Source organism: Trichoplax adhaerens, genomic scaffold, assembly GCF_000150275.1.
Source record: "Trichoplax adhaerens TRIADscaffold_23 genomic scaffold, whole genome shotgun sequence".
Lineage (NCBI taxonomy): Eukaryota > Metazoa > Placozoa > Uniplacotomia > Trichoplacea > Trichoplacidae > Trichoplax > Trichoplax adhaerens.
Window position 1 is genome coordinate 970,761 of NW_002060964.1, and position 18,424 is coordinate 989,184.

The 18,424-nt window shown below is 36.6% G+C and overlaps 4 protein-coding genes across 4 annotated transcripts; 3 read left to right on the forward strand and 1 right to left on the reverse strand.

Moving 5' to 3' along the window:
• Positions 1–864: 864 nt before the first annotated feature.
• TRIADDRAFT_61403 (uncharacterized protein) lies at positions 865–3,788 on the forward strand (the record flags this gene model as incomplete). The annotated part of the gene is made up of 8 exons (XM_002117298.1): positions 865–878; positions 1,560–1,615; positions 1,836–1,965; positions 2,442–2,596; positions 2,762–2,941; positions 3,084–3,380; positions 3,465–3,560; positions 3,652–3,788. The coding sequence occupies 8 exons, from the start codon at positions 865–867 to the stop codon at positions 3,786–3,788; spliced, it is 1,065 nt and encodes a 354-aa protein (XP_002117334.1).
• Positions 3,789–5,875: 2,087 nt separating this feature from the next.
• Positions 5,876–8,614, forward strand: TRIADDRAFT_61404 (uncharacterized protein; the record flags this gene model as incomplete). Its single annotated transcript, XM_002117299.1, has 2 exons — positions 5,876–6,000; positions 7,975–8,614. 2 exons carry the CDS (start codon positions 5,876–5,878, stop codon positions 8,612–8,614), a joined length of 765 nt encoding a protein of 254 aa, XP_002117335.1.
• A 1,117-nt stretch (positions 8,615–9,731) lies between these two features.
• Positions 9,732–12,627, forward strand: TRIADDRAFT_61405 (uncharacterized protein; the record flags this gene model as incomplete). The annotated part of the gene is made up of 2 exons (XM_002117300.1): positions 9,732–9,763; positions 10,254–12,627. The coding sequence occupies 2 exons, from the start codon at positions 9,732–9,734 to the stop codon at positions 12,625–12,627; spliced, it is 2,406 nt and encodes an 801-aa protein (XP_002117336.1).
• Positions 12,628–16,173: 3,546 nt separating this feature from the next.
• TRIADDRAFT_9099 (uncharacterized protein) lies at positions 16,174–16,489 on the reverse strand (the record flags this gene model as incomplete). Its single annotated transcript, XM_002117351.1, has 2 exons — positions 16,174–16,276; positions 16,371–16,489. Coding segments are annotated over 2 exons (222 nt in total), but the record flags the coding sequence as incomplete, so codon positions are not given.
• Positions 16,490–18,424: the final 1,935 nt, after the last annotated feature.

Sequence of the window (18,424 nt, forward strand, 5' to 3'; positions counted from 1 at the left end):
TACAGTACAGTACAGTGTTCCACCGTACTGTACACTGTACAGTACGTGTACTGTACATTCAAGTACTGTAAGTGTACAAGCAACGACACTACAGTATAAATGGTGTACTGTTGATTTGCCTGTCCATCTCATTGTGCTGTAGTTCGTGTCGAGTTGCAGCCTCGACCATTTTGTAAAGCAAGACTACAGTACAGTATAGTACAGTACAGTACAGTGTACAGTACCGCGTTCCACCGTACTGTACTGTACTGTACAGTGTACAGTACAGTAGAACAAACGACACTAGAAATGGTGTACAGTACTGTATACTGTAGTACTGTAGTGTTTGATTTGCCTGTCCATCTCATAGTGCTGTAGTTCGTTTCGAGTTGAAGCCTCAACACTCTTGTAAAGCAAGATTTGCCTGTTCATCTCATAGTGCTGTAGTTCGTGTCGTGAAGCCTCAACTACCTTGTAAAGCAAGACTACAGTACAGTGTACAGTGTACAGTACCGCGTTCCACCGTACTGTACTGTACTGTACTGTACAGTACAACCAGCGACCCTACAAATGGTGTCGTTGGTTCAAGTATTTTCCCGCCAACATGCGCTGGAAATGTGATCGTAGTGTACAGTGTACAGTACGATCACTGCTACCAGCATACTGTAGCAGTCTGATGCTATGGGTACAGGAGGTACAGTAGACTACAGTACAACTCAGGATGACTACAGTCCAGTGGTGCACTGTAGCGTGCAGACTGTACCTCCTGCAGGAACAATGACAAGGGAATCCACTATTGCTGGAGGAGAGAAATGATCCAATCTTTTGTCCGCCTTGGCTCTAATTTCTGAATGAAAACGACTTGCATCGGATGCAGTTTCCACCATGTCTTCTTTAAGGTACGCTATTTGATGGTATCCATTGGTTCAAATGCATGTCGAAAGGCATCCTTGTTATTGCACACCAATCAATAGTGTTGGAAGAAAGAATTGGACGGTAGTCATGTAGTGGAAAATGCGCAGTAAAACAACAACAACAGCGATCGGACATGACACTAGCTTAGAAAGCGTCTTTCTCAATCAGTCATTCCTGAATCAAGATAGTGTTACATATCCAAAGCGATTTGCTAAACAGTCTGTAGCATGTTATTGCAACCAGGAGGAACTTTACCCTCAACTTTTTACTGTCTTCATACTAAATAAAGGTGGCATCATGTTAGTTACAGTACAGTATTTCAAAATCGATCTCCACAAGACCACAGTCGGAATAGACTGCAGTAAGAGTGCTTTCGGTATTGATTGTTGCCATTTCTATCTTACTCCGAAATCATGAAACTCACTTGTCCTTCAATAACTCGAGCATCATCACACCATAGATAGATACTTCATTGCATAGAACATACCATTTTGTCTACTACCAAAGATGGATCGCTTTCTACCCATGAATGACGTCGCTCCTGTGCTACTGTAGTAGATACTTACTGTAGTCTGCTTGATTGAATCAATTCACTTGCAGGAGCAAAACGGGATGACTGTTTCATTTGACACAAGTTAATTGACAACTTTTTTTATCACCCACAGAGCTCGAAAACAAATCGACTACAGCAAGTTTGATGTGGTAGAAGACGCCAGTGATGGTAATGTACCTCCAACATATTTCATATTCAATATCAAACTTGTTTATCTACGGTATTGATGATCTCGATCTGGATCATCAATATGAACAACAGTCATCAATGATAGTCTAGTCGGATTAATGTAGTTTACAACTGACTCAAATTGCTACCGTACTGTCTAATCCTATATATGGACATATCGAAAATCAGTCATGTAAAAGTGGATCAATTTTCTTTCTAGATGACTTTCAGGAAACGTCACAAGGTAAAAAAACAAAATCAACATCCCGCAAAGGGAAGGAAAAGAAGGAAACTCTATCGAAAAATGCTACACCAGCAACCAACAACTTAGCAAGCCCTAACAAACCTAGGTAATCGAGTACACTAACGCTAGAAAAAGGCTACAGTTGCGCTTCCAGGCTTCTATTATCTTTCAATCGTCGTTGATTGGTTCCATGGTCTTTCAACTCAGCACAGTGTGGCTTTAAACCTGTCTAGACTTACAGTATACGTATTAGCAATACAGATGAACTTATTCGAATCGATGAAAGATTTAAATACCTTACGTAATTTCTGATTACTTGCATTGACTGTCGTCAATCTGTAGTGATAAAAAGCCTTATTATAATATTGAACCGTAATCCTGCCTTAAGTGGTTTGGATTAGGCCATCTATAGACAGCACAGTATTAGTAATATCGTGCTACTGTACTAAATTGATCCAATTCAATCAAGTATTGGAAGCGATTGAAACAGTCATCAGTAAGCAAATGCAGCCTTTCACGGCCAGCGTTATCATCATGGATTACTAAAGTCAACATTAACTTTATATTTGTAACTTTCGACAGATTATCGCGTTCCGAAAAAATGTTCCAGCGAGACTTGGAAGCGGCAATTAAAGCCTCTCAAGATTCAACAGGAGAAAGTAAAAATGAAAGTGGGGAATTAGTTTCGGAGAATTTAGAGGACGACGAAGAAGCAGCTGCTGACTCAGTTCACGAAGGTATTTTTTTTTACTGTTTTGCACTGTTGACAGACATTAGTTATAGATACAATATAGTTTGGAGCTTGAAGTGTAGAGTAAAATAGTAACGTCTCGTCAGCCGATAGTTTGCCCTTACCGCTAATCTCGATATAAATTTTTGGGGGGGATTTTGATGACCAAAAGATGAAGCTAAGGAAGAGGAAGAAAGTGAAGAAGGCAAGGAATCTGATGAGAGCGAAGTTAAGCCGGTTAAGAAAGGTCGCAAAAGAGCTGCTACTGCTGCTGCTTCTACACCTGGACGACCGCGTAGGCAAGCAGCAGTCAAAAAAAGTAAGAAACAGATAGAAAGCGAAGACGAAGAAGGTAATCAACATCTGATTGAGATCTCTTTTCATAGCTAAAGCTTAATGTCAGCCACTGACGTTAGAGTTGCTTACTTATTTATTACCGGTACTTAATGATTTTATTAATGGTTTTATGTTGTTGCTCAAACTTTCTTAAACAGATGATGACGATGATGAGAGTGCTTTCTCTGCTGAGGAAGAGGAAGAGGATGAAGACGATGAAGACAGCAGCAATAGCAGTGATATTAGCGAGGAATTCGTACCTCAGCCTAAAGGATCCAAGAAAAAGACGCCGGCTACGACTAAGAAAGGTAAAAAAGCAGCAGCAACCAACAATAAGCGTCAAAAAGTTACACCCCGTAAAGCTAAGCCTGCTGTCAAAAAAACTGCTAGCCCTAGAAAGATCAACCTCGATAAAATCAAACCAAATCGCCCTCGTCCTCGATGGAATGTTACTGGTAAGTGCTATTCAGCAATTTTTATAAAACTGTTAAAAAGCAATGAATCTTACTACGTATTCATGAACCTATCACATAAACCAGTTGTAAATAAGGCAGACAATACTCCCGGTAAGAAGGGGCGAAGTATTGGTAAATCTGGAAGAAAGAGTCTTGGAATGTCAAGAAGTTCTTCTACATGTAAGACACATGAAGGCTATGCTTTTCTCGTCCATTTCAATTTTGTACACATTTTATTTATTGCTGCTTTTGAATAATTATTAATTTGTAGCCAACTCCGGACTGGGAAGTACTCCTCTGCCATCCCCAGGTTCCGTTGCAAGTCCCTCAGCAGCGGTAGTTCGAATCGGTTTATCCAAAAAGCAGTCTGTAAAGCCGCTGCATCCAAGCGCTAATAATAGCAAATGATCCAACCTCTCGTATTTTGTGATGGCTATTGCTCATCTTGTAGCACTGGAAGTCTAAATGTGCTGATTGCATTTTTTAGTAATTTTCTATTTCTACTTTCCATGGTTTATTTAATATTTAGTATCATACTGTATCATTTTTATCACGCTATATCAGCTACATTTAGCTAATTAATGATATCCGGAAGCAAGAGTTTTAATTGTTCATCATCGTCCTCATAGTGAAGCCTTATATGTTGGTTTCATGTAAATATTGTATAGACATAGTAAATAAAATTCCAGCATATAAATCATATATTGACTCGGTGCATCCTTGTATATATAATTTTATACTGTAATTCTTTTGCGTTGGCTCAAGTTTGATTGAGGCACTGGTCTGTCAGTACTTTACTGCAGAAAATATATAGAAATACTGTGTCTTTTAAGGTAAGATACCGATATGTTTAATATAGGCATCTGTTTTCTGGTTTAAATGACTCACGCAATCTAAGTTCGTAATAGTTATAACCGACATGATATGATAGCATTCACGTGTGATATCTACGTACGCGTAGTGCGTTTCGAAGTGCTGTAAGACTAGTTGTGTGAGTCCAGTTCGTAAATTGTCAACTGATTATATGTAATATGTATAAATATTAACGCTCGTGTAGTATTCGAAAAAGTATGCAAATTCGTATCTTCGAATTGGATCCGTATTTGCATCCATTTTAGTAATACTGTCTTCCACACCTCAGACGGCCTATTTCGTACTATAGATCGAGTGTCGATAAGACGACAACAGTCATTCTGAATACTTTTTCTAGACTCTAGACCAGTATCGATTCAAGATATTAAAGAACATATGCACTAATTTACTGGGACATAATTGCGTCACACAAAATCGAGCAAACAGAGATGAGGTGTCATCATTCTTGATCGGGACCGGATACCCTTCGCCGATTTGTTTGCTCGTTGATGTAAGCGGGTGCGGCCTGCGTTACTGCTGTAGAATTCGCGTTATTTGCTCTTACTGTTTATAAAATACTGTACTGCAAATGAACCAATATCTATCAATACTAATTCCTGTACTTGATCCAACCATTGGTCCACAGTGCTTCTGAAAGACTACAGTATTCCGTGAAGTGATGACGCAATATTGACATCAACTACTGTTCTACAAGTCCTATAACATCAAGCAATGTGCTGGCCTGTTATGTTGATGTATGCAAGGGATCATTTTTTCTTCCGTAGTCCCTCGATATACTTACTATATGTCGCATCGTATACAGTGTTCTTGTGCAGAGTCTGTATTGCTACTAGTGCATTGCATAATAATAACATTGCCAATGAACTTGGCTGCTATCCTTCTACCATTGCTTTCACTCAGGACAAGCTGCGTTGATGTAGGCAAGGGGTCATTTTTTCTTCAGCAGTTCCTTGATATACTGTATATTGTATCTGTATTGTTACCAGTGCATTGTATAACAACATTGTAAATGAACTTGGCTGCTAGCCTTCTACCATTGCTTCTACTCAAGATAGGCGAGTGCAGGTTCCATTCATATCCACTGCTGTAATGCAAGTCCTACAACATCAAGCAAAATGCTAGTTATATTGATGTAGGCCGGGAGTCATTGTTTTCTTCCATAGTCACTTGATATACTGTCTATTGCATACTATACAGTGTTCCTGTGCAGAATCAGTATTTCTACTAGTGCATTGCCTACTAACATTGCCAATCAACTTGGCTGCTAGCCTTCTACCATCAAATTAGTTCTTCTGCACTCAGGACAAGAGAGTGGAGACGAATCACAAATCAAACCTTCAGAGATTTTATCAAACCACAGTCCTGTACAGACCTGACTATCACCACTGATTCATCAGTACGAAGTTAATACTAATTCCTATTACAGCATGGTATTGGCACCACAGTAGGATACAGCACAGTACAATGCACTGTGTTGAGTACAGTGGGTGGACTGTAGCACTTTCCTCTAACGGCCAAAGCAGCAGCCGGTATATCCCCTTTTAAATTAGCCAGTGGATGGCGATGGTGGTCCTCCGCAAGCTGCAATCCTTCATCGTCGCTTGCTTGTAAAATAATCCAAAATGGTTCGAGCGATTTTATTATCCATTCTACGAGCGCCGTATTATCCACCAGCCTCACAAAAAGGTTTATGGGGCGGTGAAGGAGTGGTTAGTGGCTATTATACGACCAAGCGTAGAAAGCATAAGTAAGTAGCGTCCAGCACCATGTGCTACTTTATTAGGCTGGGGAGAAGGGTCCATTCTTGCTAATGGACATCTTTCCTCAGCTTGTTCATGCCTATTTCTAAAGTGAAGCTGTCTAGGGTTAACAAGATTCACTATAGTACTGTCAATCTTCAGTCCTACCCTACTTGTTACTGTAATCACTCACAACGGTCTATTCTATCCTGCTGTTTAGAATACATTCAGATAGCAAGAAGCGTAGTATAGCACCATCTTGCAATTGCTGTAAAGCTGAGCTGCCTTGTTTGACCTACAGTAGCCATAATAGACATCGATCTCGAAATGTTCTCATCACAGAAATGACACATCTGTACAGTATTCGTCAGTAGAATGGTTCTATACCGTCAAGGAGATAGATGTTTAACGCTGTAGACTAGCTAGAACGACCTGCTGTAATAGTCAATTTTGTTCGTGAATAGTACGCCAATGCATGAGAAAAATCAGTCGACAACCACCTCGGAAAATAGAATGTCTGCACACTATTGACCAGTTTAAACACTATTCATGCATAGTAATTCATAAAGTTAGCTCAAACAGTTCGCTGCCATTCTTGATGCACGTACAGCATCATAGTGTGATAAGTATCTACAAATGGCGTTTCTCTACAATATTGACCAGTAGAATAGTTATCGATCGTCAAGAATAATCAAGACAGCGCTAGACGTTCACTACTTGTTTGAGTAATCATGGCGATAAGCATAGTAATTCGTTATGTTAGCAAGTGTGGATAAGACCAGATTAGAAAATCTCACGGAATGAAACATTTATAGTGAAAGATTATTGGAGACAACATTTGATATGAACAATAACTACCCCTTAATTAGTCCTTCAGAATGGAATTCAATCCATGCCTAGTAATGCATTAAGTTAGCAAGATTTGCGTAGCACCAGCTTAGAAAATTCCATCGCGGAAATGACAAGCTTACATAATCACGACAATCCTGTACATTAGCGATCACTGTCTGCTTGAGTAGTCAATCAGAACGGCCATTCCATCTATCTATGCATAGTCCAGTATTCACCATGTTAGCAGGAAGAGCATGCAGTTAACAGCGATGCCTGATTCATGCATACTGTTTCCATGTATCCAACAATCCTCCTACCATGGAAATGACCTAACTGTACGAAGATTTACTACCCGTATACGCGTACACCGTCAAGAATAGGAAATACCACGTTGTACATCAACTTTGACCGTCTGCAAGAGTAATTATCACAGCGATAAATTTTACCCATAATTAGTATAGTCATTCTTTCTGTTAACATACTCTCGTATAAAGTTTACTGTAGGGCTAGCTTAAGCAATCCCCCAATTGACTGTACCATCCTATCTTCTCCTGACATCAATAATTAAGTGATCAAGCAAAATTGTTTCGCTCACGCAATTATTAGATACCATTTCAGTCGTTACATGTGATACGAGAACAGACGCATTCGTCCATTTTACATTACTAATTCTGCTAAATAGCTCTGTTGATTAATGCGATCTAGACAAGTACTTATGCTACCAAGTGATAGTGCCATATCGAATAAAGCACAGTGCTAATTAACACATCATCAATGCAAGTTCACGCTCCAATTCAAGATGCTGATGAATACGAGCTATTTAAAAGTGGTACTAGAACAAGTCTATACTGTATATTATCAAATGACCAGCTAGTGCGATGCAGAATAAACATAGTGTTAATGAAAACACCATCAATGCAAGTTCAGGTTACTAATCAAGATGAAACATGCTATTCTTGTCATTCTACCAATGGCTTAGGCTATTCAGTACCGAGAGAGAGGCAGTATTTGTAGTGGACTATGCAACATTCGTCTACAAATGACAAAGCTATAAACAATTGTTTGATACAATAATATTGATGTTGACTCGATCTGGTGTGCAATAGATTTCACCAATAAATAATCGATGAATTTTTTGATCATTTTTCAAGGATTAAACGCAAATGGCATCCCAACGTCCAAACAATGAAACTGTTTAGTGATATCCTGGATCAGACGCTTCGAGTCCCAACTACCATGTCTGCTTTAAAACAAATAGAACGAGCTGGCAGTCTAGATAATTACATCTTGCGTACACCTGATAAACAATTAAACTCAGAATTTGCCTTTGATCTACGTAAAAAGATCCTATCTAGAGTCATATACCTTAAAAAGAGAGATATCCGAAAGTATCAAAAAGCCATGGACAATTTACAGCGTAAACGAGATGCATATCAGTTCAATCTAACACTTGCTATAGAAGAGGAACCAACTAAAGCCTTTAAAGAGCAAAAATTACAAATTAGAGAAATTAAAAATGAAATGAATGAAATTAAAAAGAATATCGGTATTTGTGAATGGGAGATTTTAGATGCTAAACGTAGATCAGTAACAGAGAAAGAGAAATATTTAAGAAAGAAAGCACAAAAATTCTGGATGGAGAAAGCACGTAAGAAGCAATTAAAACAAGCTGCACATGCTAGAGCGGTAGCTCGCGCACAAGAAAGCCTTGAAGACGAAGACGAAGAGTCTGCTGAGCCTGAAAGGAAAGGAGTTTGGAATTGGATTAAATCTATCTTTAGCAGAAAGTGACCTGGCATATCACCGTTGAACTATGACTAGAACGGAAAAATTTCAATTCTGTGTAAATATATTTGCGGTAGTTTGTACTCATTTCATTCTAAAAAATACTTATTGTAGTACATGACATTGTAATGTTTTTTATGGCCAATATCTTAACGCTGGGAATTCTAATATAATGCATGGATTTTATGTTATCGTCCATATCTAATTATAAGCAAGAATAAATTGATATTTTGCAATTTTATGCTTCCAGCACCGTTCAATAAAATGAGGTGTTACTACAGTTGTCAAGTAGTTTTCTCTGATCGTCATCATCATAAAATAATGATTACACCATTGAATCATGATGCAGCTAAGCCCATGACTTATCATCATCTACACTCGGCTATTTTACGGTAGACAGTTCCAATAAGTATGATGATGATGAAATAATGTTTACGCTATTTTCTCAGGAGCAATGACAATTATTAATTGTATCATTAGAAGAGAAATTAAGGTTGGAAAAATCATGTTACATAAATGCCGATTGCAGTTGATTGCAATACAAACTAATGTTAGTCTGTCGATCTGTGATGAAATCCAGCTCAATTACTTGGAAATGAGGGACGCCAGAGGTTCGGTTAAATATGTTGATAAATTCTTCAAATTGGAGTTACAAATAGCCTACAATGCACCAGTCTTACCTTCTAAAGTGCATAAGATCCAAAGGATCAAGTTCAACTTCAGCTCGGAAATGGAGCAATGCTATGATTATAATATAGCGGTCTGCAGAACTACCTCACCGCAAAAGAGTACTCTACCGTTGGGTAGTGATATTGTCGTAGCTGCTAGCTTCGATAATAGTTTATAATTTACAGAGAAAGCCAGTTGTGGACTCATCTTCTCCATGACTACTGTCTCCATGGTATTACTTCCTTCTACAGTATCTAGTCGGCAGAAACACATACGAAGGCCTAAGATCCTTGATTAGATCCCCAAATCATCTCGCATTAGCTGATGTGGATAATTCTATAAAGTTGTAAACTGTCCTTTAGAAATCTAAACTTGTCCTATTAAGAGATCAAGACTTTAACTCGTGGTCAATAGTGTGAAAACCTGAGATCCATCTGGAACGTATGCGTCCTTAATGACCTCATTCAGAACAGAAATGGTGGAAAGGTAACCCTTGTATTTTAGCTTACATGCCAAGAATAGATTAATCTATGATTTTTAAACGTTTTTAAGGATAGGAAATGATCCACTAAAAGGTTTTTAACCTTTTCTAGTGAAATAGAAATGATAATAGATACTGTCATGTTTTCCAGCCCTTTTTAGTGGATGACAGTTCTGCAAGTTGGATTTCTAGCCATGAAAGACTGCTTAATTAAAGCATGAGCTATTTAGTTGGCGTATAACTAGCATTGCTAGTGGACAATTGCTATACTGTACAAGTAGAAATGGAATACTGTACGCGTAGTTCAACCCTTGTTGGCCACGTGTTGGCCAATCGTTTCAACATGGAGCCATTTTTAGAAGAGGGTTAACGATATCCAGACGTACTAATTTAGTCCTCTGTGAATGGATTGCGTAGCGAAAGATACACGTAGATTAACACTAGCGTTTAATTGAAACATTTGAAAGCATTCTTTGATATATTTTATACTTACAGATCGGAGAAAACTGTTATGGAGTCGTTCGATGGACTGGATGATTTATTTTCCAAATTGTCATTGGAATCTTTAAATGCTCCATTCAAATCATCAACACAAGATACCAAGAGCAATAAACTAAGACAAGATGGAAGCTTACTGGATAAAAAGAATCCATTGGATATTAATAATCAGCCAATTAATCAAGATAGCGTCAATCAAAGTAAAAAGCAAAACTTGACAAATCTAGAAGTCATGTCGCCATTACAGCAAAAATGTTTTATTAAAACGGTTCCTTTTGAATCATTCCAAGTTGGAAGCAACATCAAAATTGAGGTCTTAGCTGTTATAAATCCCAATTACTTTTTTGTTCGCGATAGAGCACAAATGAATGAAGAAATGAAGACCAGTTATCAACAGTTACAAGCTAAAATGAAGAAACTCTATCAACAATTTTTGCCAAGGAAACAGACATGGTATTGCGGCGATATAGGTGTTGCACGTTTAAAAATAGATGGCGAATGGCATCGAGTAATGCTGGATACTATAGGAAAAACACACGCTGAAGTACATTGCATTGATACTGGCTACTATCAACAAGTATCATTAAAAGATTGCTTTCCTTTATATTCGTGTCTTGCAAGCCGAAAGGCAATGGCTGTAGCTTGTAGCTTAGACAACGTGGATTACTCACCTTGCTTGCAATACTGGCCGATGGATGTTACTCAATTATTCTCTTCTTGGTTAAAAAGTCATCATGTTACCATGAAAGTATCGTCAAGGCAAGATGATATCCATTTTGTTCAGATTGAATTTTACCAGTTAACGGAATGTTTTCATGCTAATACAGAATTGCTTAAATGCAAATGGGCTATTACAAGGTGCAACCATTTGCAAAGTCAATCAGCTCGTCATCGGATACATCACTATCAACGTATTCTGCGAGAGTCGCAAGCCTGTTCGGTTCCATTAATTTCTATTCCTCGTAAGAAATGGATCGATGTTTATGCTACAGCTATTGTCAGTCCAAGTTTATTTTGGCTCAAATTCTCGCATAATACTAAAGCTAGCGATGATCATTCGTATAAACCGCATGCTAACACTATTGCTAAGAAAAATTGTGAAGTTGGCTGCGTTTTTTTAATTCGTAACAAGAATGGAACTTATTTTCGTGGACAACTTAAGTGCTTATTAATGTATGATTATGCTTTAGTACAAGATATCGATTCTGCAATTGTTTCAAAGGTTATGTTAAAAGGAAATTTAATCAAATTATCCAATGCGCAAAAACGATTACCAGCTACTGCTGTCCAATGTTACCTCGATCTTGTCAACGGTGATCGTGAGATGAATTGGAGTAGTTCCATTCTACATCAATTTACGTCAGCTGTAAATGCAGGCAAATTAAAGGCTTTATTCCATCCTCAAGCTACCGATATACATGGTATAAAATTGCATCAAATGAAGCAAACGGATTGCATCGATATTAATCGGATAATAGAACAAGCACTTATTGAGAAAGATGCTATGGATATAAGTAACAACGATGAAAATTTACCCATAATGAATGATAATATACATAGTTTGGATAGTTCAGTTTGCAATTTAAAGCAACATACACCCTACCTAGATACATTAACCTTAAACAGTTCGAAATCGATCGATTTAACATCAGCTAAGAAGATGGGACAGCATGGAAATCGGCCGAGTGATCCTTCAAAAAAACGACTGGAATGTTTCTCTAGCTTAAAATCATCTCCAATAGCCAAACCGAAGGACAAATTATCACGCGATGTCAATAATACAAGTAGTCAGCGGAATAAATGTATGAAGGATACATTGGAAAATGGCAAACAACACTCTAAAATTTACAGCAATTATCCAAATTCACCAAATTATAATCACTCACAACGACCATCTGATCTCATGAATTCATATACAAGATTGCCTTCGATGGATTATTCTATGCCACACAGTAGATTTACAAATTGCCACCAATTAAATTGGAACGAATATTATTACCAACATCATAACGGTTATCATTATCGACCATTGGAATATAATTATTCCAGACTAGCATGTTTAGAGAGACCAGCTCGACAGCCGTATGCAGGATATAGGACTCCATTGGATGAAAGATGTAGCAATTATCCCTTGCGACAAGGTATGGTAAGAGAATCGAATAATTCTGATTTAAGATGGATAACTCCTCCATACCCGGAAAGTGGTTATCCAATGGCAAATAATCCACAATTCCGATACCATCGATTTCAACACCCGAGTCCTCACTGGATGATGACCAGGCCTCATCAGCCTGCCTGGCCTAGACCTCAGTTAGGAATGCATCCCCATTTTCCTCCTAACCCGCCAAGAGCAAGAGATTTCAGTAGGTAATTGACAGTAGCATAACTATTTTATCAGCACCATGGAATAAAAAGACATAGATCGAAACAATTTAAGGATAATTTTTTGTGCAGTATCTTTTCAAGTAGTAAGTAGCTCAATAGATACAATGACGCGTTGTTTATGCAATTTAAAGCCTCTAAAGGAGATTGATAAGTTTCTCTATCGAGACAGCTTGATCTCAGTGTAGATATAGTATCCATACCCTAATTAAGGAACTCTACTAACTGCTAATATTGCTGAATATGTGCTTAATTATCCCCAGACATCCTACTAATAGATATGCAGTGCATTACTAATTGTTGAATAATTAAGAAATCAATGCAGCCAATGAATCTGGAATTTTGAATGGTCGATGATTTATAGACTCGATATATCATCACTGTGATTCTTGTCTATTTGATAATATATATATAATCTGTTAACAAAATGTGAAGTATATAAATTGGATTGTTTTGCATGTAATGATCGGTCTCTTAGATATTTGCTAATTCGTGCGTGAGTTTCTGATGTCCTTAAAATTAACATCTGCTCAGTTTATTAAAATTAGATCTTTACATCTGAGCTTTCCTAATGTTAATATTTATTTTTCATGTCTTGGTTATTGAAACGTAAAATCAAGTATTGTGCATGGCAAATTGTTCTTAAATTATACTATATCTTTATTATTTTGTCATTTCTATTTCGTTGATGGAGCTGGAAGCGATCACCTACACATATTCATTCAATTTGATTATTTACTAAACAATACTGTATGATCTGTATTTTGTATCAAATGGCTTAAATTACAAATATTGGTTCTTGTCGTTTAAGTGAATAATCAGTACACGTTTTACTTCTTTAAGTACGTATTTGTATAAGATTGCAATAAATGTATTCACATAATTTTTTCAGCAATAAAATTGATCGTATTTCCTTGCGCGAAACTTTTAGAAGAGCGTGAGTATTTTATGTACTTAATGCTGTTAATCATGGCGAGGATGCAGCAACTTACAACTACGTGCTAAATATAGTACAGTGATCGTACAAGTCTTAAAAAATATAGTAGTTATGCTCGATACTATAGTTGCATAAAAACTACCATTTCGTGTATAAATATTGATACCATAACGTATTATATCAGCCATGCATAACTAATATCTTTAAAAGCATAACTGTAAGCTTTGCCATCAGATAATACGGGCTACGCCACTAATTGAAACTATAACAATTATTGATATCTATGAGCCATGATCGTAATTTAAACCTTTTCATCACGGCAATCTGTTGCTTCAAACACCGTCACATTTGCGTTTTTGAGGAAAGGTATACCTGGCTAAAATCCTACATCGTCGTAACATGATCGTAACTTTGGCGTTATACCATGTTTAGGTTACGTATCTGATGCAGAAATAGATCACTACCTATTTTGATGATATTATGGCGGGTGCTTATGATTTTGTGTATGTTTACTCGTATGTAGTCATTAGCGCTATGTAGCAAAGAGTAGACTCTCTCTACGTTAGATAGAGTAATGGTTTATCAGTCACGGATGATGTGACTGTTATTCCATAGTTTGTGTAAGCAATATGACATGGCAAAGAGTAGACGCTGTAAAGATAGTAGATAGAGCCATAGGTTATCAGTCTCGAATGATGTGACTGTTATTTCATAGTTTGCGTAGGCAATATTACGCAAGAATATGTAAATAGTATTCCAGTTGAATATATAAGGCAATAAAGCGAATTTGCTAATTAATTTATCGCTTACGCGTAAGGAGTTATTAGAGAGTCTATATTATATCTGTTTCGAGTTTTGAGTGGAAAAGTTTATAGTTGTCGCAGAGTACTAATCTTGATCAGTAGTCCAAGATATAAGAAGATTACAGTAATACTTCTATGTGAATTTTTTTTGTCTGCAGATTATATACTAGCGAAAAGATCAAATTGTGTGAGATGCAATATTGTGATCTGTATCAGAATTAGATATTTCTAGATTTAATGTTAGCGCTATGTTCGATTGGCCGCGAGACCGTTGTTTAGCCGTGTTGATTGGATTCAGACTAATGACACCGCAAGCCGAGGATTAACTACTTCACGGGAGATGAAGCTGTGAGTCCAGGGGGAACTGGATTGGCTCCGGAAGGCCAAAACAAGGGTCAAGAAGACGAAAACAAGGCACAGCTAGCGGTGGCCAAAATTTACAGTATAGTAAAATGCTAATAAATGTTAGTCCCTGTATGGGAATTTTTACGTTAGAGATTTGTCTAAAATATGCTGACAAATAGCTCAGACCCAAATAGTATAAAAGGGTCTTAGAGCGAGAGCTAAAGTAGACTCTCAGTTTTGCTAAGTCAGAAGTACTAGACAACTTTCTACTATAGGTTACAGTTTCTCGTTATTGCTAATATCGAATAACCTTTTAACATTGTAATAAAGTTATTTTTATTCTACGACGTTCGGTCTCGATATTACTGTGAACAGTAGTTAAGATGAGCTTAGAAGTAGCTATTATTACATGAGGCTATAATGATTAACTTAGAAATTAAAATTTTAACCGTAGCAAAGGTTCCCATTCAATCAGTCTCTTTCTGGAAAGATGAACTACTGCGCAATTATCGTTTAAATGAGAACTTCCTTTCAACAATATCAAACCAAGCCTTAGTTTTAGTTGTTTTTTTACCTTTAATAGACTTCAAGGGTAATTCCAATGGAAAGAAACACTCAAATAGTTGCCAAATTATGACAGTCATGATAGAAAAAAATTGTCTTACAGACAAATAATACATATTCAATTGAACAAACGGATGTGAAAAACCAATTCGAACATAGAAAAGAACGTAATCTCAGCCAGTTATATACCAAAACGAATAACTAGAAACTCTCGTACCGATGTTATATGCTTACATAGAAACTTGCCATGAAAATCGAAATTGGATTTTTCTATCCAGGCAACAGCAATTATTTAAATGCAGTATGTTTAACTTGTTTTAAAGGCCATATTACTTTATCAAACACCAAATAAACTAATAACATCCAATTAAAATGGAGTCAATGTTGTATATATAACAAAATATCATGTTATTAATTATAATGCAAACTTTTAGCTTTCCTTATTGTATCATTTCTTATTTACTGGATTGATTTCATTCGCTATTACTTATATTATCACTTCAATTGTAATATTCTGACTGAATCTCAATTCCATAAGGACTTACTGACATTGAGCTACATAAAGGCAATCTTAGGGACGACGATGATACTAAGTATAGCCTGCTAATACACGGAATCTCATTAAATTAACAAGCAATGTAAGAAAATCTATGAGGGCAAGAAAATGATAACTTTCAATCATAATTATCTATTAACCGATAGAAGACAACAATTTAATCTTCAATAAACTGCATTACTGAGGGCTAGAGCGAGGGCGATAAAAGCAAGCTGCCTCGAATAGAGAAAACTCGTATCATCTTATACAGTAAACAATTTAGATAGTCTCGGTATCGACGGCAGTATCACTGCTTTTGCTACTTTCATCTGTAGTATCAGCATTAGACCTTTTTTGCTGGAAAGAATCATCGTAATTACCTCTCAACTTAAATAGTTGTTTAAAATGAGGCTTGCAATATAGTACTCCACGCAAACCAGCAAAATTGCCAGCACTAATTTAGTAAAGGAAAAAATGATGTACAATCAATTATAATCGATAAGAAATGTAATAAATTATGTAAGAGTGAATTCAAATTCTCTTCAAACCTCAACGTTTTTTTACACTCTGTACAGCGAAAGCAAGTCTTGTGATAACATTTTCCATCGGCTTCTAATCGCTCCATAAAATAAGCTACTTTACCACATAATTTACATGTTTGATTTTGAGAGCCAAAGCGAGCAGCAATGCCACTAGCTCGACTAGTTGGTTTTGCTTGGGATACCTTAGCATCGTCAGTCATGATGTTATTATTAGAATGTAAATGAAAAGTTTGTTTTTTTGTAATCTTACAACTTGATTGATTAGTGTATATAATAGCAGTAGTTGCGTACTAATGTTAGACTACGCTATCGTACTCTACTATTTTTTGGTCTGTGAACTGACAAATTACGCCAATTAAATTACAAGTGTCCGTGTTTTGCCGTTAATTTCAATCTATCCGTAGTAATAAATATCGCTAACTAAGAGTATTGGAAAAATAAGTATAAATACACTACCGAATTTTCACGAGATCTCTTCTCAAACAATTCAGACATCTACAGAAGAGCAAAGTGCAAAAAAATACATCGTCAATTACAAGCGTTTCAAAGTTCAATGCAAATTAAGTTGTTTATCCATCTCTATTCTACCTATAGCATTCAAAAGTAAATATAATGCAATTATTATGGTTAACTATTCAACTCAAATCAACATATGTACATTGGGTCAAGTTTGTAAACTTGAAATAGGAATGTATTTTTCGATTGTTTAACGACTAGGTCAATATGGTCAATACAACATCATTGGATGTCAATAAAGATAATCAATAGTCTAGATGTATTTCTTTTATTTTACCTTTCTAGCACTTCCGCTGGCTGTAGTTGCTTCGTCTTCTGCCTAAAATCGCAGTTGACGAGGATTAGATTATGATGTCATTATCGTAGAATAGAGTAGAGATTTTTATGTATTGAATCGTCAATTACAACATGTTACTCTACTGTAGTTCTACATATCCAAGCCAACCTCTTCATTGACGTCTTCACTAATCGAACGGCCAAAGTTACTACCCTCATATTTTGTTTGTTTAAGTTGCACCTTACGAACACTAGCAAAAAATGACTATTATCAACATTGGACGGCAGGAGTAGAAAAGTTACTACGATATTGATGTCGGTAAAAGGCGCCGTTTTTAAAAGTATTCATGGTAGGATACTTATTTTAACAGGGAAAAGATAATTGATATCAAGTAATTACCCAACAGATGACTTTCTTTCCATATTGTTAATCTTCAATTGTAAACTACTAATCTGTAATATCAAAGTATCGATACATTTAGCAAAGGGTACAGTATACTGTAGATCGAAGTTAGAAGCTACAAGGGACTTACTTGACTGTCCTTCGATTTAATTTGCCTGTCCAATTCTCGTTTTTGTTCCATTAGTGCAACTCGAGACTCTTTCAGATCTGTCATCGCTTGGCGTAATTCATTGAGCCTCGCTTCATGGTTTGATATTGCGCCATTTCCATCAGCGTCTAAAGTAGAAGAGAAAATAGATATACTGTATAAACCTCATTCAATCCATTTTCTAACACTTGAACGAGTTTTATTGCTCTTCTAGCTCAGTTACATATCTACAGCGTATCATATAGACCAGGCGATGATGAATGCTTGCCGATCGATAATTATTATTTACGTCCATGTCATCATGACACAATTCTTATTACTTACTTTTATTATTTGTAATGTTGGGGTCATCGTTGACAGGCTATGGCAAGAAATAACATGAGTAGATCAAGTTAATTCATTGGCGAAATTGATTCACTTTACACATATTCAATAGGAGCAACTTGCACATGTAAGTTTGTTAGCAAAATCTATCTTATCGAAATTTTACTCATTTACTACGTAGTCATTATTAACTTTCTGGTTGCAGTCATAACTACAAACCCTAGTTAAAACCTGGAATAAAATCCACTGATCTATCATACTTGTTCACATTGTCATACTAAGTTTATTTGTTTCCCATTACCAAATATATCATTTTTACACATCAGGTAACTTATCTATTTTACCTACCTCAATATCCATGTTGATAGCACGTACAGCGGCTTTGCGATAATA